General features: G+C 50.0%; 1 protein-coding gene across 2 annotated transcripts in view; it reads right to left on the reverse strand.

Annotated features, from left to right (window-relative positions):
- LOC119956365 (complement C1q tumor necrosis factor-related protein 1-like) overlaps positions 1–20,060 on the reverse strand; it is a 49,175-nt gene extending 29,115 nt beyond the window's left edge. Inside the window, exon 1 of one of the 2 annotated variants that reach the window (XM_038783525.1) lies at positions 19,968–20,060. In XM_038783525.1, coding sequence (XP_038639453.1) covers positions 19,968–19,997 — 30 coding nt within the window. In that variant the 5' untranslated portion in view covers positions 19,998–20,060. Of the gene's footprint in view, positions 1–2,423; positions 2,981–19,967 lie in introns of those variants that run through there. The other variant, XM_038783526.1, reaches the window with a different exon arrangement.
- Positions 20,061–27,025: the final 6,965 nt, after the last annotated feature.

The raw sequence follows: 27,025 nt of genomic DNA on the forward strand, positions 1-27,025 counted from the left end.
CTCCGATTGGCTGAGGTGTTGTCAGGGAGAATGGGGATCTATCGGTTCACCAAGCTCCTGGGCAATTCATCGAAGCCACAAAGTTTGAACAAACTCTCAGCAGCCTGACGCCAAAATCGTGATCGGCGATCGGCCGGAGAACGGATTCCGATGCCGGAATCGGGGCAGGAGCCGGTTTGACGCCGGTCCGCCATGCTCCGCCCCCTCCAAACCAGCCAGCCCACCCGCGAGGCCACGCCCTCGAAGGGCCGAGTTCCCGACGACGCGGGCCGCATGCGGTCCCAGCCGACGGGAACCTGGCGTGCCGGCTGCGGACAGTGTCCAGCGCCGCCGCGCTCATCCGGAATCCATGCTGTTGGACGGGGGGAGGGGAGGGGGGGGGGCTTCTGCTTGGGCTGGGGGGAGTGGTTGGGGGGGGGGGGTGGCCAGGGAGTGGGCTGCGGGGTCGGGGTTGGCGGGTTAGGGTCTGAGCGCAGCCGGCGCAGGTCGTCAGCCCAGCACGCGCGCGTCCCGGGAACCGCCGTTTCTCCGGCATGATCCGCATGGCGTTTCACACAGCACTAGCCCTTCACCGGTACCAGAATCAGTGAGGGGCTCACACTGATTTTCCTGTCGTGAACCTCCCACGGATTCTCCGTTCACGCCGGCCTCGGGAAAGGAGAATCCAACCCACGGTTTTTGTTTGCAAACAGCGTGTGGATGTTTGGCGCTCAATGAATTCCCTTAAATCGGTTGGTAGTGTAGTTATTAGCGCACTCAGGGTTGTTCAACAAGTGCTGACCAATCACAGTGACCAATTAGTTGAACAATGTGAGGGCCCTCAAACACCACACTCACCAGAAGAGTCTGGGCTGAAGACGACCCAAAATTAGTCCTGGGGTCTTGTCCTAATATTTCGCCAGTACTGCCCAGGTAAACCTGCCTAGGCTGGGATAGACAGATCTTTGGTCTCCGAGGGAATTAAGGCATTCGGAGAGCAGGCAAGTAAATGGAGTTGAAGCTCAAGGTCAGCCATGATCATACTGAATAGTGGAGCAGATTGAATGGGCCGAATGGTCCTGCCTTGCTCCTAAATCTTGTGTTCACAATGTTCGCACCTTTTGCCCTGGATGCTCTGGGAAATGGGTGCCGAGCCTGAAAGTCACGGACACGCAGGGTGATTGCTTTCTCCCCCCCCCCCCCATTATCTTCACTCAACACTCTGAAAACCTGCTGTCATGGAGGGAAGAGTGTGGAGGGGATTTTACCACAGGACTATGTGACCAGGCCTGAAAGCTTACGCGTATCTCGCTACGGGCTGCAAATGGGTGGCACAATAGCACATTGGTTAGCCCTGTTGCTTCGCAGCGCCAGGATCCCGGGTTCGATTCCCGGCTTGGGCCACTGTCTGTGCGGAGTCTGCACGTTCTCCCCGTGTCTGCGTGGGTTTCCTCCGGGTGCTCCGGTTTCCTCCCACAAGTCCCAAAAGATGTGCTTGGCAGGTGAATTGGACATTCTGAATTCTCCCTCCGTGTACCCGAACAGGCGCCGGAATGTGGCGACGAGGGGATTTTCACAGGAACTTCATTGCAGTGTTAACGCAAGCCTACTTGTGGCAATAAAGCTCAGAAGTCATAGAATCCCTACAGTGCCTATCGACTCTGCACCGACCCTTGGAAAGAGCACCCTACGGCTCCTCGGTGCCACGAGGCAGCAGTGCTAACCACTGCGCCACCCTGCTGCCTCCTCACGTAGGAATAAAAAAAAGATTTTACGAAGACATGGGGAGTCCACACCGAATTGTAACAAAAGGAAGAAAGTGTTACTTTCAAGGTTTAAGTTACCTAACCAGGTCCCGAACTAGCCAACCTTATGTGCAATATTAATTGACCTTCCCCTGTCCCCTTAGTGGGTAACTCGTATTCCACAAGGGACACAGGGAATACAATCGTTCCCACTTCGTAAGTATCATGCGGGTGCAAGCTAATGACAGATTCCAAAATTTTGTGAGGACAGATGCTCTTATACCCGTGTGACGTCCTGGCCCATGATTGGGAAACATTCAGTCAATTTATCGGTACACCCCCGGGTGCAGCACCTGCAGGAAGTAACTGCGCCAGGGGATCACTGTTTTACTGCGGGTTACCTATGCCAAGTTCCGCCGCGGTTTCCTCCCTCTTAACCCCGACGCCCACACCTCGCGGCTGGCCTCTGAAGACCATCCAGCTCCTTCTCCCCGCCCCCCCCCCCCCCCCCACCCCCTCAGTCGGCCAGTCAGCCCATCGCAGGCACCTGCCAGCCTGCAGAACCCATCGCACCCCCCCCCCCCCCCCCCCCCAACCCCCCGGCCAAAAGTGGAAGGTCGGTCGTGTGGGCAAGACATGACGCGCAGATCAGCTGCTGAGCAGACAACACGAGATAGACAAGTAAACGAACACACTCACCGGCCGAGGCTCTTCAGAGTTAGTCCCCCTTCAAGCACGAGCAGGGAAAAAAAAAAATCTAATCTTTCAAAAAAAATGGGATTATTTCTCTCTTTTCCTTCCAAGCTCCTGATGTTTTTTTTTTTGAAAAACAAAACCCGCTTTTTATTCTTTTGCTTGGCTCTTTCTCCTCAAGTTGTTCTATTCGGTTCGAAGATAGTTGGAACACAAAGGAATACTTCATGAATTTGCAACCATTTGCTATCCTGCAACTTGGCAGCTGGTTCCAGATCCCTATCTACGTTGAGATATTTGGATGCCTTTTCTTCACTCCCTCCCTTCCTCTCTGTCTTTCTCTGTCTCTATTTCTCTCTCTCTCTCTCTCTCTCTCTCTCTCGTTTTCTTTCTGTCTGTGTCTCCCTGCCTCTTTCTGCCCCTTCTGCCTCTCTCCCTCAAAGCTCTATCCCAGGTTCTCTGCACTGGAAGTGTCTTTTGCAAGCAATGGGAATCCACTCTGGTTAGCTATGCAGAGAGAGAGAGAGAGAGAGAGAGAAAATCCTTAGATTCAGCTGAAAATAGTGAGCTTGTTCTGTCTAATTGGTTTTAGATTTTTTTTGGCTAAGTGGCTCTCTTTGACCTGAGGGGGGGGGGGGGGGGGGGGGGGGGGGGGGGAGGAGGGAATAGCAGAGTTTGCTGTTCATGGGCCAAATTACGAGCCTTTCAGAGAGAAAATGATAAAATCTTCAAGCTCAAAGTAAACCTATTCCAGCTGCATTTTATCCCAACAAGATGTGAGCCAGCTGTACGTGTGTGTGTGTGGAGGAGGGGAAATGGAGCTCGGAAACGATACAATAGTCCTACGAAAGCTGAATTCAGCAATCAACCCCCCCTGAGGTTTTGGGTCCCAAAATGCAATGAAAGAATTTTCATTGGTGTAACGTCTCAAGGTGCCTCGAAGCACTTCGCAGACATCTTCTGACGGCAGTCGGGGGGCACCGTGGGTGGGAATAGAGGGATACGGACCCCGGGAGTGTAGAAGATTTTAGTTTAGATGGGCAGCATGGTCGGCACAGGCTTGGAGGGCCGAAGGGTCTGTTCCTGTGCTGTACTTTTCTTTGTTCTTTGTTCTTTGCTAGCGCTGCTGCCTCATGGCGCCAAGGGACCGGGTGCAATTCCCGGCTTGGGGGTCACTGTCCGTGTGGAGTTTGCACATCCTCCCCCTGTCTGGGTGGGTTTCTTCCGGGTGCTCCAGTTTCCCCCTCAGATGTGCAGGATTGGGTGGATTGGCCATTGCTTAAAAATTGCCCCTTAGTGTCCAAAAGGTTTGTTGGGGTTTACGGGGATAGGTCGGGGGATTGGGCCCGGGTAGGGTGCTCTTTCGGAGGGCCGGTGCAGACTCGATGGGCCGAATGGCCTCCTTCTGCGCGGTAGGGGTTCTGCGATTCTAGTCACTGTTGCCGCGTAGCCAAATAACTCAACTGGTTTCCCCACATGGATGGTTCGACTGTTTCAGTTGAAGGACATTGAGCAGAACTCCCTTGCACGCCATCGAATGACACCATGCGAGGACAGGTTGGGGCCTCGGCCTATCGCCTCATCCGAAAAGAAATGGTGACACTGACAGTGCAGCATTCCCTCAGTACGGCACTGCACCTCAAACCCACAGCCTTTTTGAACTCTGTAATTAGAGAGTTCGGACCGACGAGCTCAATAAATTACTTGCAGCAAAGTCAATTGATGATAATCTTTCGGAATCTCAACAGCACAGTGGTCAACGGGCAGGCTCTGCACTTTGAGTGAGAGATGGGAGATGATGCCTTGAGCTTATCATCAGTAACCCAGCACCACCCAAGGCGTGATGTTTTTTAGTTGCTCATGAGGTGCGGGCGTCGCTGGCCACATCAGTCTTTATTGCCCATCCCTAATTGCCCCTGAGAAGATGGTGGTGAGCCGCCTTCTTGAGCCGCTGCAGTCCGTGTGGCGTAGATACGCCCACAATTCTGATAGAGAGGTGTAGGTACACCCACAGTGCTGTTAGGGAAAGAGGTTCCAGGATTTTGACCCAGCGACAGTGAAGGAACGGCCGACAAAGTTCCAAGTCAGGATGGTGAGTAACTTGGAGGGGAACTTCGAGGTGGTGGCCATGTTCTTTGCAAACTGCTCTGACTGATCATTTGTCCTCTTCACCGTCAGTTCTGGCGGCCTGAAGGTACTGGGGATATGATTCGGAGGGACCAGGATGCGTTAGAAACTGGAAGAAGCAAATAGGTGTAATGAATCAAAATATGGTCATGTGGGAGCGACGCTCTCTTTCCTTTGCAGGAAAGAACCTGATCATCAGGTGCGAGGCACTTCTCAGTGTTGCTGTACGTGGCGCAGGTCTGGCCCATTCCTCACTCCTGTTCTGTGGCAATCACCCTTTTCCTCTTCATCTGGTGGTCGGAAATGGACTGCGTTCGAATGGACATGATGTACATACCTATAGATAAAGGGGGGAAAAGCGTGCCCCAAATCACTCTAATCCTGATGGTCACCACTGTGGCTGCATCAAGCTGTGCCTAGATCCTCAGTACACAAGCACCAAGTGTCACTATGTACTGACTTTCTACTGTTCTATCCCGGTGTTGTGAGGGATGGGTCTGGCCACGCTCCTGCGGAACGTTACAAGAACAAAGAACAAAGAAAAGTGCAGCACAGGAACAGGCCCTTCAGCCCTCCAAGCCTGTGCCGACCATGCTGCCCGTCTAAACTAAAATCTTCTACACTTCCTGGGTCCGTATCCCTCTATTCCCATCCTATTCACGTATTTGTCACTATCGTCCCTGCTTCCACCACCTCCTCCGGCAGCGAGTTCCAGGCACCCACTACCCTCTGTGTAAAAAACTTGCCTCGTACATCTCCTCTAAACCTTGCCCCTCGCACCTTAAACCTATGCCCCCTAGTAATTGACCCCTCTACCCTGGAGAAAAGCCACTGACTATCCACTCTGTCTATGCCCCTCATAATTTAGTAGACCTCTATCAGGTCGCCCCTCAACCTCCGTCGTTCCAGTGAGAACAAACCGAGTTTATTCAACCGCTCCTCATAGCTAATGCCCTCCGTACCAGGCAACATCCTGGTAAATCTCTTCTGCACCCTCTCTAAAGCCTCCACATCCTTCTGGTAGTGTGGCGACCAGAATTGAACACTATACTCCAAGTGTGGCCTAACTAAGGTTCTATACAGCTGCAACATGACTTGCCAATTCTTATACTCAATGCCCTGGCCAATGAAGGCAAGCATGCCGTATACCTTCTTGACTACCTTCTCCACCTGTGTTGCCCCTTTCCGTGACATGTGGACCTGTACACCCAGATCCCTCTGACTTTCATCACTCTTGAGAGTTCTACTATTCACTGTATATTCCCTACCCGCATTAGACCTTCCAAAATGCATTACCTCACATTTGTCCGGATTAAACACCACCTGCCATCTCTCCGCCCAAGTCTCCAAACGATCTAAGTCCTGCTTTATCCTCTGACAGTCCTCATAGGTAGTCCTCAAGTAGTTGGACCGTGCCCTACCACCAGTCCCTCGCGGAAAATTTAACACCTTTGACAAGTCCATTAGGCAGTGGTCTGTATGTAATGTCCTGGAGCCCATTCATGAAGAAGAGATGGTGGATCCTGTTGAATGGGGCAGCTGCTGCAGAGATGGGAAGGCCCCTGACGAAGACCTTTTGGCCATAGTGAACTGAGGGCAGAGGAATTGTCCAGGACCCCCTTTGGGCTGTATGACTGCCATTGAATGTATACAGTGAATATTACATGTATCCCAATTGTATTGAAGCACCTCAGAAGGCAACTTGATCCACGTGGACAACTTAAATACCATTGTACCATTTGGAACGGTCATTTTGAAATTCTGGGTAATGTCTCCTTGACTGTATTGAAGCACCTCAGGATGTATGTGGACAACTTGAATATTATTGCACTTTGCGTGACAGCCATTTTGGAATGTCTGTCACTTCTTTCAGATATTTTAAGAATAAAGTGTATATTTTGCAAAGAATAAGGGGGATGGTGGAGTTCCCATGTGTCTGCTTATTGCCCTTGTCCTTCTAGATGATAGTGGTCATGGGTTTGAAAGTTACTGACCAAGGAGCTTTGGTGAGTTGCTGAAATGCATCTCATAGTTGGTGCACACAGCTGTCGCTGCCCTGGCAAGGGAGTGAATGTTTAAGGTGGTGGATGGGGTGCCAGTCAAGTGGAGCTGCTTTGTCCTGGATGGTGTCGAGCTTCTTGAGTGTTGTTGGAGCTGCGCTCACCCAGGCAAGTGGAGAGTATGCCATCACACTCCTGACTTGTGCCTCGTGGATGGCGGGCAGGCTTTGAGGGGGTCAGGATGTGAGTTACTCGCTGCAGGATTCCTAACCTCTGACCTGCTCTTGCAGCCGCAGTATTTATACCGTTAGTCCAGTTCAGTTTCTGGCCAATGGTAACCCTCGGGGTGCAAATGGCTATTAGCCATTAGGTACCAGATTTTCCATTGTAATGGGAGTCTCAGATTCTGCAGGCGGGGGTGTGGTGGTGCATTCCCTCACACAGTGGGGACTCCTATCTCACACAGCCAAAGGAGGAAGGACTTGCATTTACATAGAACATAGAACAGTACAGCACAGAACAGGCCCTTCGGCCCTCGATGTTGTGCCGAGCAATGATCACCCTACTCAAGCCCACGCATCCACCCTATAACAGTAACCCCACCCCATTAACCTTTATTTATATAGCACCTTCCTGTACCTCAAGGAATGTGCCTGACAGCCAAAGCAATGCTGTAGAATTCTTCTCTGGGCCCCAGAAGGAAACTGTCCTCTACTCCCCTCTACACCACTCGCCACTCCCCCCCCACTCCATCCCCCCAACCCCACCCTCACTCCTGAAATCGCAAATAAACTCTACCTCCCTGTCACTCCTCACTCTCAGCCTGGGGGCTATCCTCATTCAATAGTGGCGCCAAATCCCACCCACAGGGGCTGTTTAGCTCACTGGGCTAATCGCTGGCTTTGAAGGCAGACCAAGGCAAGCTGGCAGCATGGTTCAATTCCCGTAACAGCCTCCCCGAACAGGCGCCGGAATGTGGCGACTAGGGACTTTTCACAGTAACTTCATTTGAAGACTACTCGTGACAATAAGCCATTTTCATTTCATTTCATTTCACCAAGCAGGCAGTGCTGGATCCGAGCTGGACGCGGGGTTTGAAAGGTAGAAATCAGTCCCGGGAGTTAAAAATCTCTCGAAGCCCCACCGTGCTGCCCGCTGAGGCCCCTCGCACAGAAGGAGCCCGACACATCTTAAACCCCCCCCCCCCCCCGCCCTTCCAGGGCAGCACGGTGGCACAGTGGTTAGCATTGCTGCCTGCGGCGCTGAGGACCTGGGTTCGAAATCCGGCCCTGGGTCACTGTCCGTGTGGAGTTTGCACATTCTCCCCGTGTCTGCGTGGGTTTCGCCCCCACAACCCAAAAGATGTGCAGAGTAGGTGGATTGGCCATGCTAAATTGCCCCTTAATTGGAAAAAATAATTGGGTACTCTAAATTTATTTTTATAAAAACCCCCCCCGCCCTTCCAAAGGAAGGTTCAACGTTGTGGCTCTGGGCTGAAAGCCACCGAGACTCCCCGCTTTAAACAGTTTCAAAATAACAACTTTAATAAAGAATGTATTTGAAAAAAAAAAAATCCTGCGACTGTAGCCAGGCAGAGTGTCAACACAGCTTTAAAATGTGAAGGGAGTTGACAAAACGGTTTTCCTAGACTGGAAAATGCTGCACTTGCATTTTCTTAACACTTGGAGCTGTAACAGGATATGTACAAATTGGCTGTAAAAAGCTGGCCTGGCTTTCGAGCAAGGGCCGCGCTCTAGAACAGAACAAAGAGCAGCCCTTAATGCCTCCAGCTTCGATTGGCCACTTGGAGACTATCGCAGACTGTACAAGGCGACCCACCACCACGATTGAGTCAGGAATGGCGAAACCCGAAGGCACATCAACTTCACCTTTAGGGCAGAACACTCCAGAGCTACTCCAGCACCACATATGTATTTGGACAGCCAATGTCGGCGTCTCTCTTTCTGTGCCAGGGCAGAATAGGCTGTGATAAATTCATGTTGCACCAGATTCCTTGGCTGTCGCAGCACAGAATTCTCTTTGCGAGTTTTCCGTGGTAGATCATAGCGAGGGGTAGACCCCTCTAGATTTTCGCCAGCTCTTTCGTGGGATGTGGGCGTTGCTGGCCGGGGCCAGCATTGACTGCCCATCCCTAATCGCCCTGGGACTGAGGGGCTTGCAGGGTCCAAGTCGCTCCCCCCGCCTCCCCCCCCCACCCCTCCACCCCCTCCCCCGACTTGGAAATATGTCGGCCGTTCCTTCACTGTCGCTGGGTCAAAATCCGGCAACTCCCTCCCTAACAGCACTGCGGGTGTACCTACACCATATGGACCGCAGCGGCTCAAGAAGGCGGCTCACCACCACCTTCTCAAGGGGCAATTAGGGATGGACAATAAATGCTGGTCTAGCTAGCGACGCCCACATCTCGTAAAAAAAAAATCATACAAAAGCATAGAATTTACAGTGCAGAAATGAATTTTAAAAAAATTTCAGAGGGCATTTAAGAGTAAGCCACATTGCTATGTATCTGGAGTCACATGTAGGCCAAGTAAATATGCACGTTGTAGTGATCTCTGTATATGTATATACATAAAGGGTTAATGTTTAGTCAGTACAGTCAGATGATCACTAGAGGGCAACACTAACAGGGGGTATAAATACCAGCTCAATCTGTTGTCCCGCTCTCTTCGGGTGTGTTGTGACTAGAGAACAGAAGTGTAGAGTTAGCTCAGAGTACAAGTATAATATTCATAGTTTAATCCAATTCTATCTTGTTTAATTTGATAGCTAGGATTAAAGAATTGAACTCACAAGTTAATTGATTAGTTACTCAAAAATTATTAGTTATCCCGGGACGACTTTGAGTATTCATCATCATCAAAGTTAAGAACTTCTCGGCATTAACAAATGAGTAACATGTATTACTTCAAGCAATAGTAATATAACACAACATGTTATATTACTACTCTTGCACGATATATTATTAATTACTGGATAGTGATCAGGAACTGGATTCCTGCCTTGGAGTATCAACAGCCACTTTCCCACTCAGCCAGCCATGAATCAGTTCAAATGGGAAATTATAGCTGGGTGCTGGGTCCATTTTCCATGGTTGGGTGTTGCATTGGGCAGTGCCCTCACCAGCGATGCCCAGTCCATGATAACAAAGGTTTAGAACCCACAGAGACAAAAAGGGGTAATTTGCTTAGGTCAGCACTGCTACCTCACAGTGGCAGGGACCTGGGTTTGATTTCGATCTCAGGTGACAGTCTGTGCGGAGTTTGCACATTCTCCCCGTGTCTGCGTGAGTTTCCTCCGGGTGCTCCGGTTCCCTCCCACGGTCCAAAGACATGCAGGTTAGGTGGATAGCATATTGACATCAATTAATCCCATTGAGAGAAGTGAATGATATTATGCAATCACCATGTCAATGCTGTTGCTCCATTATATCCAGTCAACGCTATATTCAACGAGTGTTCCACAATATCTCAATCACTTCTTACGACCCTTTCTGCACTCCTTCAAGTCTGGCCCCTTTGCACATTTCCCACAACCTTCCCTCCACCAATGTCAATTACAAGGGGTCACGATTTCAAGGTGAGAGGGGGAAAGTTTAACGGAGATGTGCGTGGAACGTTTTTTACGCAGAGGGTGGTGGGTGCCTGGAACGCTTTTTTACGCAGAGGGTGGTGGGTGCCTGGAATGCTTTGCCAGCGGAGGTGGTAGAGGCGGGCACGATAGCATCATTTAAGATGCATCTGGACAGATACATGAACGGGTGGGGAACAGAGAGAAGTAGATCCTTGGAAAATAGGCAACAAGTTTAGATTAAGGATCTGGATTGGCGCAGGCTGGGAGGGCCGAAGGGCCTGTTCCTGTGCTGTAATTTTCTTTGTTCTTTGAGAATAGTGTCTTACAGGGAGCAGATCAGTCCGAGGGGGAGTCGTTGAGGAGTCTAGTAGCTGTGGGGAAGAAGCTGTTCCTATGTCTGGATGTGCGGGTCTTCAGGCTTCTGTACCTTCTGCCTGATGGAAGGGTCAGGAAGAGGGCAATGCCTGGGTGGGAGGGGTCTCTGACAATGCTGTCTGCCTTCCTGAGGCAGTGCGAGATGTAGACAGAATCAATGTGTGGGTGGCAAGCTTGTGTGATGCGTTGGGCTGAGTTCACCACACTCCGCAGCTTCTTGCGGTCTTGAGCTGAGCAGTTGCCATACCAAGCTGAATCTTCTAAATCACTCCATAAAGCCCACCGCGATGAACAGGTTTTCAGTAATATCACCCATATGACTGGATGTTGAACTTTGGTTTGCGAACACTCCTGACAAGCACCTTGGGATATTTTAGAAAGATGCTATATAAATGCAAACTGTTGTTATTCATGCACTGCTTATTGCGTTGTTGTGTCTTAACTCTGTTTCTAATCAGTATGCATTACCCCTGGAGGATACTTTCAATGGAAAGTGTTTATTGGTCGGTAGCAGTCTCCGTTTGGGTCAGAATGTTGCACCCAAATCCCATTCCAAGACCACAGTTCATAACTTAGGTCAAAAGGGAGTACATCATTGTGAGAAATGTCTTCCTGATTTGAGATATTAAAACAGGGTCGCAACTTTGTCTGACAATAAAAGTCTCTTACACTATGTAAGGAGGAGCAGGGAGTGTTCCCGATATCTCGGCCAACATTCATCCCTCTGCCGGTAATATGTTCAAAGCACTGCCGTTCCTGTTACTAATGTTGAATCACTGCCATCTTTTCCGATTGAACAGCAATCACTACCGTACTTCAGGAAATAATTAACCGTGTAAAGTGTTTTTATATGTTTTTATGAACTAACATGCAACAACACTTGTCACTTGCATTTACACTCATAGAATTTGCAGTGCAGAAAGAGACCATTGAGTGTGCACTGGCTCTTGGAAAGGGCACCCACATAAGCCCACACCTCCACCCCATCCCCATAACCCAGTAACCCCACCTAACCTAAGGGTAATTTAGAGTGGCCAATCCACCGAACCTGCACATCTTTGGACTGTGACAGGCAGCACGGTGGCACAGTGGTTAGCATTTCTGCCTACAGCGCTGAGGACCCAGGTTCGAATCCCGACCCTGGGTCACTGTCCGTGAGGAGTTTGCACATTCTCCCCGTGTCTGCGTGGGTTTCACCCCCACAACCCAAAAAAGCTGTGCAGGATAGGTGGATTGGCCTTGCTAAATTACCCTTAGGTTAGGTGGGGTTACTGGAAAAAGTAATTGGGTATTCTAAATTTTTAAAGAACAAAAAAATAATAATCTTTGGACTGTGGGAGGAAACCGGAGCACCCGGAGGAAACCTACGCAGACACGGGGAGAACGGTGCAGACTCCACACAGGAACCGAACCCGGGACCCTGGAGCTGTGAAGCAGGCTGTGCTAACCATTGTGCTACCATGCCGCCCACAATTGTGCCTCAACATTGGGCGGCACGGCGGCGCAGTGGTTAGCATTGCTGCCTCACAGCGCCAGGGACCGGGTTCGATTCCAGCCTGTGCGGGTCTCTGCGGAGTCTGTGCGGAGTTCTCTCCGGGTGCCCCGGTTTCCTCCCACAGTCCAAAGATGTGCAGGTTAGGTGGATTGGGAGTGCTAAAATTGTCCCTTAGTGTCAAAAGGTTGGTTGGCTAACAGTGATGGGGCCTGTTTTCTTTCCAAAGGACGGTGCTGACTCAATGGGCCAAATGACCTCCCTTTCACATTCCTCTTTTTTTTTGAGGCAGCATAATAGCACAAGTGGATAGCACTGTGGCTTCACAGCGCCAGGGTCCCAGGTTCGATTCCCCGCTGGGTCACTGTCTGTGCGCAGTTTGCACGTTCTCCCCGTGTCTGCGTGGGTTTCTTCCGGGTGCTCCGGTTTCCTCCACAGTCCACAGACGTGCAGGTTAGGTGGATTGGCCGTGATAAATTGCCCTTAGTGACCCAAAAAGGTTAGGAGGGGTGATTGGGTTACGGGGGTAGGGTGGAAGTGAGGGCTTAAATGGGTCAGTGCAGACTCGATGGGCCGAATGGCCTCCTTCTGCATTTATGTTCTTTGCACTGTAGGGATTCTATGCATGATAAGACATTCCAAGGCCCTTTCCAGGAGCATTATTTTCAATTTGTTTGCGGGACGTGGGCACATGGGACTGGCGAGGCCGGCGTTCATCACCCATCTCGAATTGCCCATTGAAAGGTTGGTGGTGAGCTGCCTTCTCAAACGGCTGCAGTCCATGTGGTGTAGGTACACCCAAAGTGCTGTTAGGAAGGGAGTTACAGGATTTTGACCCAGTGACAATGAAGGAACGGCCGATATATTTCCAAATCAGGATGACTTGAAAGGGAACTTCCAGGTGGTCGGGTTCCCTGTTAAGAAAGAGTTAGTGTTCCTGAGCACTTAAGTTGGAACTGCTGTTTTAATTGTCTAATAAATTGCACTTATTGTTTAATAGACTGCACCGATATATAAAGGGGATGCAGGCGGGACTGATTTGTGTTGGAGAAGTGGTTACTGAACGCAATAAATCTGGAGTTATACAAGCCTGGCTTGCTTTCCAGTTCTCATAGTTCCCATCGGAGCAGAACATTCCCATGTGTCTGCTGTTCTTGTCCTTCTAGATGGTCGTGGTCATGGGCTCGGAAGGCGCGGCCGAAGGAATCTTGGTGAGTTTCTGCCGTGCACCTTGTCGACAGCGTACACTGCTGCCATTTTGCTTCAATAAAGTTTTGCAGGCCGATGGAAAATTGGGGGACTGTGTTGCTCTTGCAAGGGCCCAGCATGGACACAATTGGTTGAATTGGTCTCCTTCTGTATTATAACCGTTCTATAATTCTATCTGAAAGGCAAACCAATTGACATCACGCTAAAGGAGGGACATCAGAATATTTGACGCAATGGCTTAGTCAGAGGGGTGGGTTTTGCCTCTTTGGGAGGAGGAGGCAGAAGAGGCCTCGGGAAGGAATTCCGTTAGAGCCGTGATGGCAGACGGCACAGTCACTAGTGAGGGAGCAGGAAATTGGGAATGCGTAGGAGGCGAGAATTGGAGGAGCGGAGAGGGTTGTGCGTCTGGAGGAGGTGACAGCGATAGTTATGGGGAGGTAAGGATCAAACACCGGATGAGGATTTACAATTTGAGATGATGGAGGCGCTACAAACACAAGCAATATTATATATTTCTGGCAAAAAATTGCAGCTACCCACTGGATAGCCATGTGCACATCCATGTGCAACATCTCAACTTCTCACAGTTATTTATTTAATCCTGCTCACAAGTCAGATGTATTCACCCATAGTGAAAACGTCCACCGCTACACCAGCTATCTGTCAAGAAGCATTAGTTTCAAATTTTCATTGTGGGGATTAACAAAGGGAAAGTGTGTTAGAAAGGTGTTGGCTAAGTTCACAGTCAATGGGCAGAAAATCAAGCACATGTGTGTACAGTAGGAAGATCTAAAAAACACTGGAGAACCCAATAACTTTGGCAGAAACACACGAAACAGCTCTGGGACCTCATAAATATTGGCCTCGGGCAATGGTGCCCCCTCTCGAGTGGGATAGGTATTTTGGAATTTTGTATGTGCCTCAGCCATGGAATCAGTACAGTGCAGAAGGAGGCCATTTGGCCCATTGAGTCTGCACCAACCCTCCGAAAGAACCCCCTACCTAGGCCGAATCCACTGCCCTATCCCCGTAACCCCACCTAACCCCTACATCCTGGGCACCAAGTGTCAATCTATCATGGCCAATCCACCTAACCTTGGACTGTGGGAGGAAACCGGAGCACCTGGAGGAAATCCACACAAACATGGGGGGGCGGGTGGGGGCAGACATGCAAACGCCACACAGTCACTCAAGATTGGAATTGAACCTGGATCTCTGTCCCCAAAACTAAAACCACCTCTGCCACCGGTGGGATTCGAACCCACGCCCCCACAGAAACAGAAGCTTTAATCCAGCGCCTTAGACCAGTCAGCCACGCTGTCACCAGCCACACCATTGCTCCTCCTATTGCCACTGCTATCCACCCATACTCCCACCCCAGTCAAATAGATCGAACATGGCGGGCATTGTACATTCTTTTTTCACACTCCCTGGATTACTCAAAGATGCAAAAAAAGGCAACAAAGTGGCCATTCACAAAGGCGCAAACTAAGGACAAAGGTGGAACTGGCTCCTGCCTCTCCTGGGATTTACGTGAGAACTTAAGGAGACCCTTGAACCTGTCCTGCCCTACAATGAGATTGCAACTAATCTCCATCTACCTGCCTCCAACCCATACTCCTCCGTCTGATTAACAAAAATCTATCAATCTTGATTTCAGTATCACCCCTGGTACCATGATGTGTTAGGCAGGCTGGTTCGACGTGGACTGCACTTGCTGCAGCGTAGCGAGAGACAGACCTCTAACACTGGAGAAGATCCGACACGATTTTATTCAATGTTGTAACTAATATACATGCTCAGCTGTGGGTTGACACTATACTGAATTGACTGGAGACCTAGTACTAGCCTGGCCAGACTTACTAGCTACCACATGGTGTTTGCACTTGCTAGCTCATGGACTCTGACTGTCTCAGTGGCTGGGTCCCGAGAGAGCGGGAAACCTAGTGCCCTCTGGCTTTATAGTGGTCGTGTCCTGTCTGGTGATTGGCTGCTCTGTGATGTGTGCTTACTGGTCATCCTCTGTGTCAATCACTGCCTGTCTGCACTTCATTATATACATGAGTGGATATTATGACAAATCTCAGTGTTAAAAATGACAAAGAATTTGGCATCAATTGCCATCACCCATCACCTGAAGAAGTGTTCCCTGTAATGTCATTCCTGACAGACGTGGCTCTAATCTTTAGGCCATGCTCTCTTATCCTCGACCTGTGGTGGGCAACCGACAGCCCGGGGGCCACATACAGCCCACCTGGGTTCAGAGTGCGGCCTGCGAGATATTTCATTGACCGTTGCCCACGCGCGGGGGTCGCCAAATTCCGCTGATTTCCGTTTGCGTAGTTTTTTTCCTACCGGTATGACTGAAATGATTCGCACATAAAGCGAGGGCGAGTGAACTGAGGAGTGTGCTGATTGCTCACAACATTGACTTTGAGAGCCGTGCGCTCCCTCAGCATCCAGAGTGTAAATATTCCTTTTGTTTTTACCATTTGAAGTTGATGACAGTTCTATTGATATATGAATGATTAAGCATATCTTACGGCCTCCTGAGGTGAACGAGGGACCCTCATGCGGCCAATCACCAGCCTCGGTTACCCATCACTGTCCTAGCGTCTTCAACCTATGGAAATAGCTTCTATCCTAACAATTCCCCTTAATATTTTGTAAAATTCAATCAAATTACCTCCTTAACCTGTGTTTCAGTGAATACAATCCCAGTTTGTTTAGGGGCTGTTTAGCACAGGGCTAAATCGCTGGCTTTGAAAACAGGCCAGCAGCTCGGTTCGATTTCCGTACCAGTCTCCCCGAACAGGTGCCGGAATGTGGCGACTAGGAGCTTTTCACAGTAACTTCATTTGAAGCCTACTCGTGACAATAAGCGATTTTCATTTCATTTCATTTTTCATATCTCCTCATGGTTGAACCCAGGGAGTCCAGGTGTCATTCCGGTTAATCTACACTGCAAGGTGTGTATATCCCTCCTTGGGTGTGGTGCCCAGAATTGCTCACAGTAACTCCAGGTGCGGTCTAACCGGGGCCTTGGAGACCGAGAGCACTGCTCGAACCCACTTCAGGACAGGGCCTGGAAGATTGGAGATGTTTCCGTGTTTCTCACCTCGCCCAGGGGACATACAAGGTGGGAAAACTCCGCCACTAGTAACTTAAAGCTTGCGCACACTCCAGTAAATTGATGGTTTCTCCCTTCCCATTCTCAGGTCTACCATCTGCGAGACTCAAATAAACCCGACCTACGTTGCGAATATCACCATTTATGAGGATGCAGATCAGGGCGGCACGGTGGGGCAGTGGTTAGCACTGCTGCCTCACGGTGCCGAGGACCCAGGTACGATTCTTGCCCCAGGTCACTGTCCGTGTGGAGTTTGCACATTCTCCCCGTGGCTGCCTGGGTCTCGCCCCCACAACCCAAAGATTGTGCAGGGCAGGTGGATTGGCCACGCTAAATTGCCCCTTAATTGGAAAACTTTAGAAAGCTTAGGCGGAGGCAATGGTACTATCATTGGATTAGTAATCCAAAGACCCAGGGTAATTCTGTATGGGTTCGAATCCCACGACAGCTGATAGCGAAAAGCCAATTCGATTATAAAACCCTGGAGTTAGAAGTCAAATGATGACCTAGAAACCAATGCTGAAAAAACCAAGCTGGTTCACAAATGCCCTTTAGAGAGGGAAATCTGCCGCCCTTACCCGGTCTGGCCTACATGTGACTCCAGACCCACAGCAATGTGGTTGACTCTGAAATGGCCAAGCAAGCCACTTAGTTCAGGAGCAATTAGGGACGGGTCACAAATGCTGGCCCAACCAATGACGCCCATGTCCCAGAAATACATTTTGGAAAAATATTTGCGTACAGCGGTGTTGATTGCTTTTACTGGTGAGGTGGAAGTTTGAGGGGGCGATTCTCCGCTATGGAGGCCAAGTGTTCGCGCCGTCGTGAATGCCGACGCGTTGGGCCAGCTCAATCCCGCGCATGCGCAGTTGGGCAAGCGCCATCCTGCGCATGCGCAAAGAACCTCTTACGCGCGCCGGCCCCGACCCAACATGGGGTCGGTGTTCAGGGGCCGGCCGCGCAGAGAAAGTAGGCCCGGGGCGGGGGAAGAGGCCAGCCCGCCGATTGGTGGGCCCCGGTCTCGGGCCAGACTCCATCGGAGCCCCCCCCCTCCCCCCCCCGGTGAAGAAGCCCCCCCCACCCCAACAGGCCGACCCCCGAGCGTTCCCGCAGGCAGCGACCAGGGGTGAACGGCGCCGGTGGGACCCTGTTGTGTCGGAGCGGCTGCTCGGCCCATCCGGGCCGGAGAGTCGGCAGCCCCACCGATTCCAGCCGGCACCGCGCCAAACGCGCCGGCGCAAACTGCAACGATTCTCCGCACCTCAGAAAATCGTGTGCCGGCGTCGGGGCGTCGTGGCGCGATTGCTCCGATTCTCCGGCCCGGCGCGGGGCTCGAAGAATCGCCCCCTGTGTGTTCAAGACCCACTCTGGGACTTGAACCCGTATTTTAGGTTGAATATGTGGTACTGAGTAGCTGCTGTCTTTCGGAGAAGAGGTTAACCTGAGGATGCATCGGCCAAACCAATGGGGCTGTAATTGATCTCAAGGCAAGGAAGTTTTTAACGGTTTTGTAGAAGGCCCACATGGACTCGAAACGTTAACTCTGTTTCTCTCTCCACAGACGCTGCCAGACCTGCTGAGTTTTTCCAGCATTTTCCGTTTTTATTTCAGATTTTTAGGATCGAGGTATTTTGCCTTTAGTGCTTATTGGTTCTCTGGCTGACACCTGCCCCTCAGCCAGCACCGTCACAATACATTATCTGTACATTCATCGCATTGCTGTTTGTGGGATCTTTCTCTGCCTGAACCAGCAGCCTCCATGACGACAATGACTGCAATTCGATTCGCCTCCTGTGCAGGGCTGTGGAGCCCCCCGCGCATGGGACTGCCGTTACCCTTCCCAATTCCACACGGATAGTGCACAACACAGAGATGTACAAGCACAGTGAGGTTTGGACATTTGATAGCAGAATGCCTTCCCTAGGAGAGCGAAAGAAAAGGGATTTTACTTCTATTGAGAGGGCAAGAGGGAATGGGTTCAACCTCCGGACGTGACGCCATTTTATAATGGCGTCGCATTTTCAAAAACATATACCACATGACATGGAAACCAATGGTGTAGATGCTCTAAAACATCTTGGAGAGAAGATACAACACCCAGCCAACATCCCTCATCCATTTGTATCCCCATTCCCTAATTTTCTTCTGACTGGTGTACTGTTCCATTCAATTGTTCTGCATTTGATCATGCGAGTCTGTTTACTATTGATGCTCACTATGCTTGAGCGGTGAAGCTTGGGCGCTGACTCAGAGAAAAGTAAACAGACAATACAGAAGCTACTAGAAGTCTGAACTGAAGCATAGAGTAGACATTTCAAAGCATTGTATAAAACCCTGTATATAAATTTCTCGCGCACCAGTGTCATTTCCGCCTGGGTCCGAGATATAAAATATACAACAACTGGGACCACGTTCTTGGAAAGGATGGAAGTTCTAAGACATTTTCAAGGGCAATTAGAGATGGACAATAAATGCCACAGACACACACACACACTACGAAAGATTATTTAAAAAAACATTGAGTAATTCTTAAATGTAACTTTCTGAGATGATTCATCTGCAGCTGAGCTCTCAACAACACCCACTAACGTCCATTTTGAAATCATGTCCATCTGTTACTGACCAGTAAGTGGGAAGCCAGTGCAGTGGACCTTCTCGAGTTGTCGCATGTACTGGGGTCGGAAAGGCAGCTGTGTATATCTTGGTTATGAATTCAGGCCATTTGAAACCCTATTGATGATGCTTTGCAAAGCGGCGAAGGTGAGCTTTGGCAGATGGAACCTCTCCTCATTGCTTTTTTACTATTGTCAACTTTCACTCATTCTCCTTCCCAAAACAGCATCCCGTAAAATCTGATTTAAAAAACGTTGGGCTGGATTCTCCGCCGCGGAGTTCTCTGTTGTGTCGGCGGCATGGGGTGGCCGCAATGGGCAAATCCCATTGGAAGGTGGCGGGAACAGAGAATCCTGCTGCCGGCCGGCAGGTTAAACAGTAGCTTGACACAGGCAAGAATCTGCAAGCTGATTCCTGAAGGATCTCTCTCTCCCTCAAAGCGGTTTATCTAAGACATCTCTTCACAGCAAGTATTCCTGGGTTGGCTAACTGCATTTAAAAGTGGATTGTGACCCGAGATGGGTTTTGCTAGAGTGGAGATAAAAGATAAGCAGTTGGGAATGAGTGTTTTGTTGTCATTGTTTAACTGGTGATTGTAAGATAATTTCTTCATGATGTTAAAGTTAGTAATACTGTGCTGGTAAGAAAGTTTGTTTTAATATACCACATCATTTTTTTGCGTGGAGCGAAGTATCCTTTCCTCACGGTTTTACAAATTAAATAAAGTATTGGGGTTTCTGTCCGGTATCCTAGCAACTGTTGGGGCCTGGTCAGGGACGGTAGTAATCGGCAGCAGTTAAGGGGTTAAAGTATTTGCGGTCTGTTGTTGGAGAAGCACTGAGCTGGAAAAACTCGGTAGAAAGTTCTGTTTCTGATGCTCCCCGTTCCCCAATGTCAGCAGATGGAAGATGCCAAGAGCCAGCGAAACGTTCGCTGTAGAGCCTCATCATTCAGAACCTCTCCGAACATGGAAAAGAAGCAGATGATCTAAACAAAGAAACGCAGATTCTTACCTTTTTGATGCAGTATGTCAGCTTTAGCATACGTGTAGCCACATGTGGTTTTAATCATATAAGAGGAAGGAAACTACGATCATTAGGAGCACTCTGTTGAGTACACGGAGAGGAGAGAACACAGGCTGCTTATATAATATGGTAACGATTTGTCTCCAGCCAATCAGTCATTAACTCCTGGAGGGACTAATCGTTGCTGCTTAATTACTACAGATGGTTAAGTTAATCTGTACCCTGGGAAAAGAAGTTGGGTGTTATTCCAATGCTCAACACGTGAAGACCATAAGACAGAGGAGCATAATTCGGCCCATCGAGTCTGCTCCGCCGTTCAATCATGGCTGATGTGCTTCTCATCCCCAGTTTCCTGCCTTCACCCCATAACCCCTGATCCCCTTATTAATCACTCCAATCAGAACAACAAATTTCATTTGCATAGCGCCTTTCGTGTCGCGAGGCGTCCCCACGGATTTCACAGAAGCGTTGTCAAAATTTGCTGCCAAGCCACCCCAAGTGCAGGTAACCAACTTGGTCAAAGAGGTTCGACGAGTATCTTAAAGAAGGGGATAGGGTGGAGAGGCTGGATAGTTAAGCCAGGGATTTCCAAAGCTTCGCGCCTACATAGCCGAAGGCACAACGTCCAATCAACAGGAGAATATAAGACATCGAAACACATAAATTAGGAGCAGGAATAGGCCGTTCGGCCCTTCAAGCCTGCACCGTCATTTAATGTGCTCAAGTCTGACCCTCGATCTCAATCCCATACTCCCGCCCTCTCCCTATATCTGCCCCCCCCGCCCCGACACCTTTCAAGCCTAAACATCCACCTGTTTCTTTCTTAAATATATATCAGTGACTAGGCCTCTACAACCGTCTGTAAAGAGAGTTCCACAAGTTCACCACCCTCTTTAAAAAAAAAAAAATTTAGAGTACCCAATTTATTTTTTCCAATTAAGGGGCAATTTTAGCGTGGCCAATCCACCTACCCTGCCCATCTTTGGGTTGTGAGGGGTGAAACCCACGCAGACACGGGGAGAACGGGCAAACTCCACACGGACAGCAACCTAGAGCCGGGATCGAACCTGGGACCTCGGCGCCGTGCGGCAGCAGGGCTAACCACCACGCCACCCCCCCACCCTCTTGAGTGAAGAAATTTAACTTTGCACTATTAGCGCACCCAAGACATCTGAACGCAAGGACTCTGTTACTCCATGAAACCCACCCCCCAAAATAGCCCCATGAACTGTACCACAGGGTGCTCCCTGTGGAGGACACATCCCGTCTTCCCTGTTTTGTTGTACGCAGTCTCAATGGTAAATGAAATGAAATGAAAATCACTTATTGTCACGAGTAGGCTTCAATGAAGTTACTGTGAAAAGCCCCTAGTTGCCACATTCCGGCGCCTGTTCAGGACTCGAACCGTGCTTCTGGCCTGCTTTAAAAGCCAGCGATTTAGCTGAGTGAGCTAAACCAGACACACAGTATGTGGCTAGCCAGCTGGGATGATGTTGACATTTTACAGGCACCAGCCCTCATGCTGAGACTGGGCAGTATCTCGAAAAGGCATTGTCCATTATCCTTTGCAATTCAAACAGGAAGAGTCACCCCACTGACCCCGTGATCCGCCTCATCTTGTTCTTCCAAAAAGTATTTGATGACGTCCCACATGGAGAGTTACTGGTTAAGCTCAATGCTTGGAGGGCCGTAGAAACATAGGAAATAGGAGCAGGAGGAGATCATTCAGCCCTTGAACCTGCTCCACCATTCAATAGGATCATGGCTGATCATCCATCCTTTCCCCCCATATCCATAGTAAGAAGTCTTACAACACCAGGTTAAAGTCCAACAGGTTTGTTTCAAACACGAGCTTTCGGAGCACGGCTCCTTCTTCAGGTGAATGGAAAGGCTTGTTCCAGAAATGTTTATATAGACACAGTCAGAGATGCCCCGGAATGCGAGCACCTGCAGGCAATCAAATCATCAAAGATGCAGAGAGAGAGGTAACTCCAGGTTAAAGAGGTGTGAATTGTCCCAAGCCAGTTCAGTCGGTAGGGGCGGAGAAACTACGACATCTTCTTCGCAGCCTCCAACACATCATCAGCGAGGATGGACATCTTGCCAAGGTCATCCCCACACCCCCACTACTGGCCTTCAAACAACCGCGCAACCTCAAACAAACCATTGTTTGCAGCAAATTACCCAGCCTTCAGAACAGCAACCACAACACCACAAAACCCTGCCAGGGTAATCTCTGCAAGACATGCCAGATCATCGACATGGACACCACCATTACACGTGGAAACACCACCCACCAGGTACGCGGCGCATACTCGTGCGACTCGACCAATGTAGTCTACCTCATACGCTGCAGGAAAGGATGTCCCGAAGCGTGGTACATTGGCGAGACCATGCAGACACTGCGACAACGAATAAACGGGCATCGTGCGACTATCAACAGGCAGGACTGTTCCCTTCCAGTTGGGGAACACTTCAGCAGTCAAGGACATTCAGCCTCTGATCTCCGGGTCAGCATTCTACAAGGAGGCCTTCAGGAGACGCGACAACGCAAAATTGCTGAGCAAAAACTTATAGCTAAGTTCCGCACGCATGAATGCGGACTCAACCGGGATCTGGGATTCATGTCGCATTACATTCGGCCCCCACCAACAAGCCTGGACTTGCAGAGGCCTACCGACTGAACTGGCTTGGGACAATTCACACCTCTTTAACCTGGAGTTACCTCTCTCTCTGCATCTTTGATGATTTGATTGCCTGCAGGTGCTCGCATTCCAGGGCATCTCTGACTGTGTCTATATAAACATTTCTGGAACAAGCCTTTCCATTCACCTGAAGAAGGAGCCGTGCTCCGAAAGCTCGTGTTTGAAACAAACCTGTTGGACTTTAACCTGGTGTTGTAAGACTTCTTACTGTGCTCACCCCAGTCCAACGCCGGCATCTCCACATCATGCCCATATCCATAGCCTTTGTCTTTCCCAGAGCTATATTGGCCGACTGTATGTGGAGTTTGCACGTTCTCCCCGTGTGTGCGTGGGTTTCCTCTGGGTGCTCCGCTTTCCTCCCACAGTCCAAAGATGTGCAGGTTAGGTGGGTTGGCCGTGCTAAATTGCCCCTTCGTGTCCAAAGATGTGCAGGTTAACTAGGGTTACGGGGATTGGGCGTGGGAGTGGGTCTAGGCAGAGTGTTCTTTTGAAGGGTTGGTTAAGACTCAATGGGCCAAGGGGACAGGAGAGGTGATTGGGGGAGCTGCCATTTAGATTAGTAGAGGGAGCTTTAGGTACCCAGACATCCAAGTGGCACGAGAATGGGACCGGCTGCATAAATTAAATCATGCCCGGCTAGTGGACCAAATGAAGGGCGATCTTCGGAGATGGGACGCGCTTCCGTTGTCTCTGGCAGGGAGGGTGCAGACGGTGATGATGACGGTCCTCCCGAGATTCCTGTTTGTATTTCAATGTCTCCCCGTCTTTATTCCGCAGTCCTTTTTTCAACGGGTCAACAAAGTGATCACTGGCTTAGTTTGGGCGGGCAAGACCCAAACTAAGGAAGGTGATGCTTGAGCGGAGTTGGGGCGAGGGCGGGCTGGCGCTGCCAAATTTTAGTAACTATTACTGGGCGGCAAATATACCCGTGATCAGGAAGTGGGTGGTGGGGGAGGGGTCGGCATGGGAGCGTATGGGGGCTTCATGCAAGGGTACCAGTCTGGGGGCGCTGATAACCGAGCCTCTGCTGTTCCCGCCGACACGGTACTCCACCAGCCCCGTGGTGGTGGAGGCCCTGAGAGTCTGGGGGCAATGGAGGAGACATGTGGGAGCAGAGGGAGCATCGGTCTGGGCCCCAATCTGTAATAATCACCGGTTTGCCCTGGGAAGTATGGACGAGGGATTCTGGATATGGTGGAGAGCAGGGATTGAGAGGATGGGGGATAAGTTTATCGAGGGGAGCTTTCCGAGTATGAGGGCGCTGGAGGAGAAGTTTGGGTTGGCGAGGGGAAACAAATTCAGGTACCTGCAGGTGCGGGACTTCCTATGTAAACAGGTGTTAACCTTCCCGCTCCTACCGCTGAGGGGGAATCAGGACTGGGTAGTTTACAGAGGGTGGGTAGGAGAAGGGAATGTCTCAGACATTTACAAGGAACTTATGGGGTCAGAAGAGACGCAGACCGAGGAGCTGAAGCGCAAGTGGGAGGAGAGATAGAGGATGGTCTGTGGACGGACGCGTTGAGTAGAGTCAATGCGTCCCCAACTTTGCCAGGCTCAGCCTGATCCAATTTGAGGTCGTTCATCGGGCTCACATGACAGTTGCCCGGATGAGCAGATTCTTTGGGGTGGAGGACAGGTGCGCAAAACATGCGGAGGACCAGCGAACCATGTCCACATGTTCTGGGCATGTCCGAAGCTTAGGGAATTTTGGCAGGGGTTTGCGGATATCATGCCAACAGTGTTAAAAACAAGGGTGGCGCTGAGTCCAGAGGTGGCGATTTACAGGGTGTCGGAAGACCCGGGAATCCAGGAGGAGAAAGAGGCAGACGTTCTGGCCTTTGCCTCCCTGCTAGCCCGGAGACGGATACTATTAGCCTGGAGGGAGTCAAAGCCCCCGAAGTCGGAAACCTGGCTGTCGGACATGGCTATTTGGAGAAAATCAAGTTCGCCTTTAGAGGGTCACTGTTAGGGTTCACCCGGAGGTGGCAACCAATCGTCGACTTCTTTGCAGGAATTAATCGTCAGCAGAGGGGGGGGGGAGGGGGGGGGGGGGTTTAGGTTAGTTTAGAGTAGGGGGTTAATAAAGGTGGGACCTGTAAGGGAGGGAGACGGCTTTTGCACTATGTTTATAGTTTCATGCACATTGTTTATTGTGTTGTTGTTATAATACCAAAAAATACCTCAATAAAATGTTTATTTTTTTAAAAAAAGACTCAATGGGCTTCCTTCTGCACTATAGGGATTTCATCATCATTTCACAGCGTGAGTGACCCAGGTTCGATTCTGGCCTTGTCTGTGTGGAGTTTACAGACTGTGTGGAGTTCCGGTTTCCTCCCACAGTGCAAGATGTGCATGTTGGGAAGATTGGCCGCGCTAAAGTCTCCCTGAGTGTGCAGGTTAGGTTACAGGGATAAGGTAGGGTGGGCGGTGGGAGTAGACCTAGGTACTTTCGGAGGGTCGTTGCAGACTCGATGGGCCGAATGGCCTCCTTCTGCAGTGTAGGGATTCCATGAAAAACATGGGAAGGCCGCCACTTGCGAGTTCCCCTCCAAGCCACACCACATCCTGACTCGGAAATATATCGTCGTTCCATCGCTGTTCCTGTGCACGCGCGTGTGTGTGTGTGTGTGTACTTACACCAGATGGAGCGCAGTAGTGCAAGAAAGCCCACCTCTCAAGGGAAATTAGGGATGGGCAATGAATTGGCTGGCTCAAATCCCACAAAAGAGCGAATGGAAAGATGAATTTGCACCTGCGTGAGGGGGAGACAGTATCTGGGAGCGATCACAAACCTGTAACCTAAAGGAAGTCGGAAGTATTATATCTGGAGTAATGGACCCCAGGGAATCACTTCAAAATACAATCTAACTGAGGGGTTTGGCTGGTTTAAATATAGTTGGCAGGAGAAGCTGGAGCCTGACTCTGAGAATCAAGTGGTTTATATTTAGGATACCTGGGAGGCCTTCATGAATTGGAATCACTTCAAGGGTTTCAAACGGTTTATGTACATCAAATAATGGATACAAGGAAGTGATATCGCAGGCTAAAATCTAACCAAGATGGTACGGTATCAGAGTTACTAGGCTAACAATCCAGAGTTTGGGACTAATGATCCAGAGGCAAGGGTTCAAATCCCACCCGAGCATCTGGGGAATTTGAATTTCGTTAATTAGCTAAATCTGGAATGAAACGCTCGCCCTAGTAATGGTGACCATGAGGACTACTGGGTTGTTGTTGTTTGAAAAACCCATCTGATTCACTATTCACTGTTATAACCCGCACGAGACCTACAGGGTTGGAGAAATGCGTCTCCCCGTGAGCCTCACCTGCTGAGGGGGAGCCCATGGACAGAGTAATAGTGTGGTAGTATAACTAGGGGTATTACAGTACCTGGGAGTGTGAGCTGCCATTGGTGCAGAGGACTCGCTGCCCATTGGCCCAGGAATAGTGTGCCTCTTATCCCTATTGGGTAAGAGGAAGGTAGCTCCGCCTACGAGGCGGGGTATAAGAACCCGTGTTTCCAGCAGCTGGCCATTTCCTGTACGTCTGCTGCCGGGCTCACTTCTTGCTGATTAAAGCCTTTTGTTTCGGACTTCACCTACGTTTCGTGTCCATTGATTGTGCATCAAATAGACTTTGCTGTAAAAGTCAACCAGACTTGGAACCGACACCTCAGCTGGGATCTGAAGAGAATTATCCACATTACTTTGCAATAAAACTAGCTTCTCCTTATCCACTTGCCTCGGACCTGCCTGTGTTCCCTAAATCCCCTTGAGGAAAGGAAATTGGCCGTCCTTACCCCGGTCTGGCCTACATGTGACTCCAGACCCACAGGGGCTGGTTTAGCACACTGGGCTAAATCACTGGATTTTAAAGCAGACCAAGGCAGGCCAGCAGCACGGTTCGATTCCCGTACCAGCCTCCCCGAACAGGCGCCGGAATGTGGCGACTAGGGGCTTTTCACAGTAACTTCATTGAAGCCTACTCGCGACAATAAGCCATTTTCATTTCATTTTTCATTTTTCACAGCGATGTGGTTGACTCTTAACTGCCTTCTGAAAATGGCCTCACAGCTCCCTCAGTTGTATTCGATGACCACCACCTTTTCAAGGGCAATTAGGGATGGGCAATAAGCTCTGCCCTGGCCAGTGACACCCACATCCCAGGAATTAAATTTTTAGGAATTGGTTCGGATAGTCAATGCAACAAACTTGGAGCTATCCGGCACTCTACCAACCCGGAGCTCTCTCACAACCGGAATTTCTGATCTTCCCCGAAGCGGAATTGTCACTACACCAACTCGAAACAAAGTAATCGGGGACCCCTACCTGAATACTGTAT

This window comes from Scyliorhinus canicula, chromosome 23 (assembly GCF_902713615.1).
Source record: "Scyliorhinus canicula chromosome 23, sScyCan1.1, whole genome shotgun sequence".
NCBI lineage: Eukaryota > Metazoa > Chordata > Chondrichthyes > Carcharhiniformes > Scyliorhinidae > Scyliorhinus > Scyliorhinus canicula.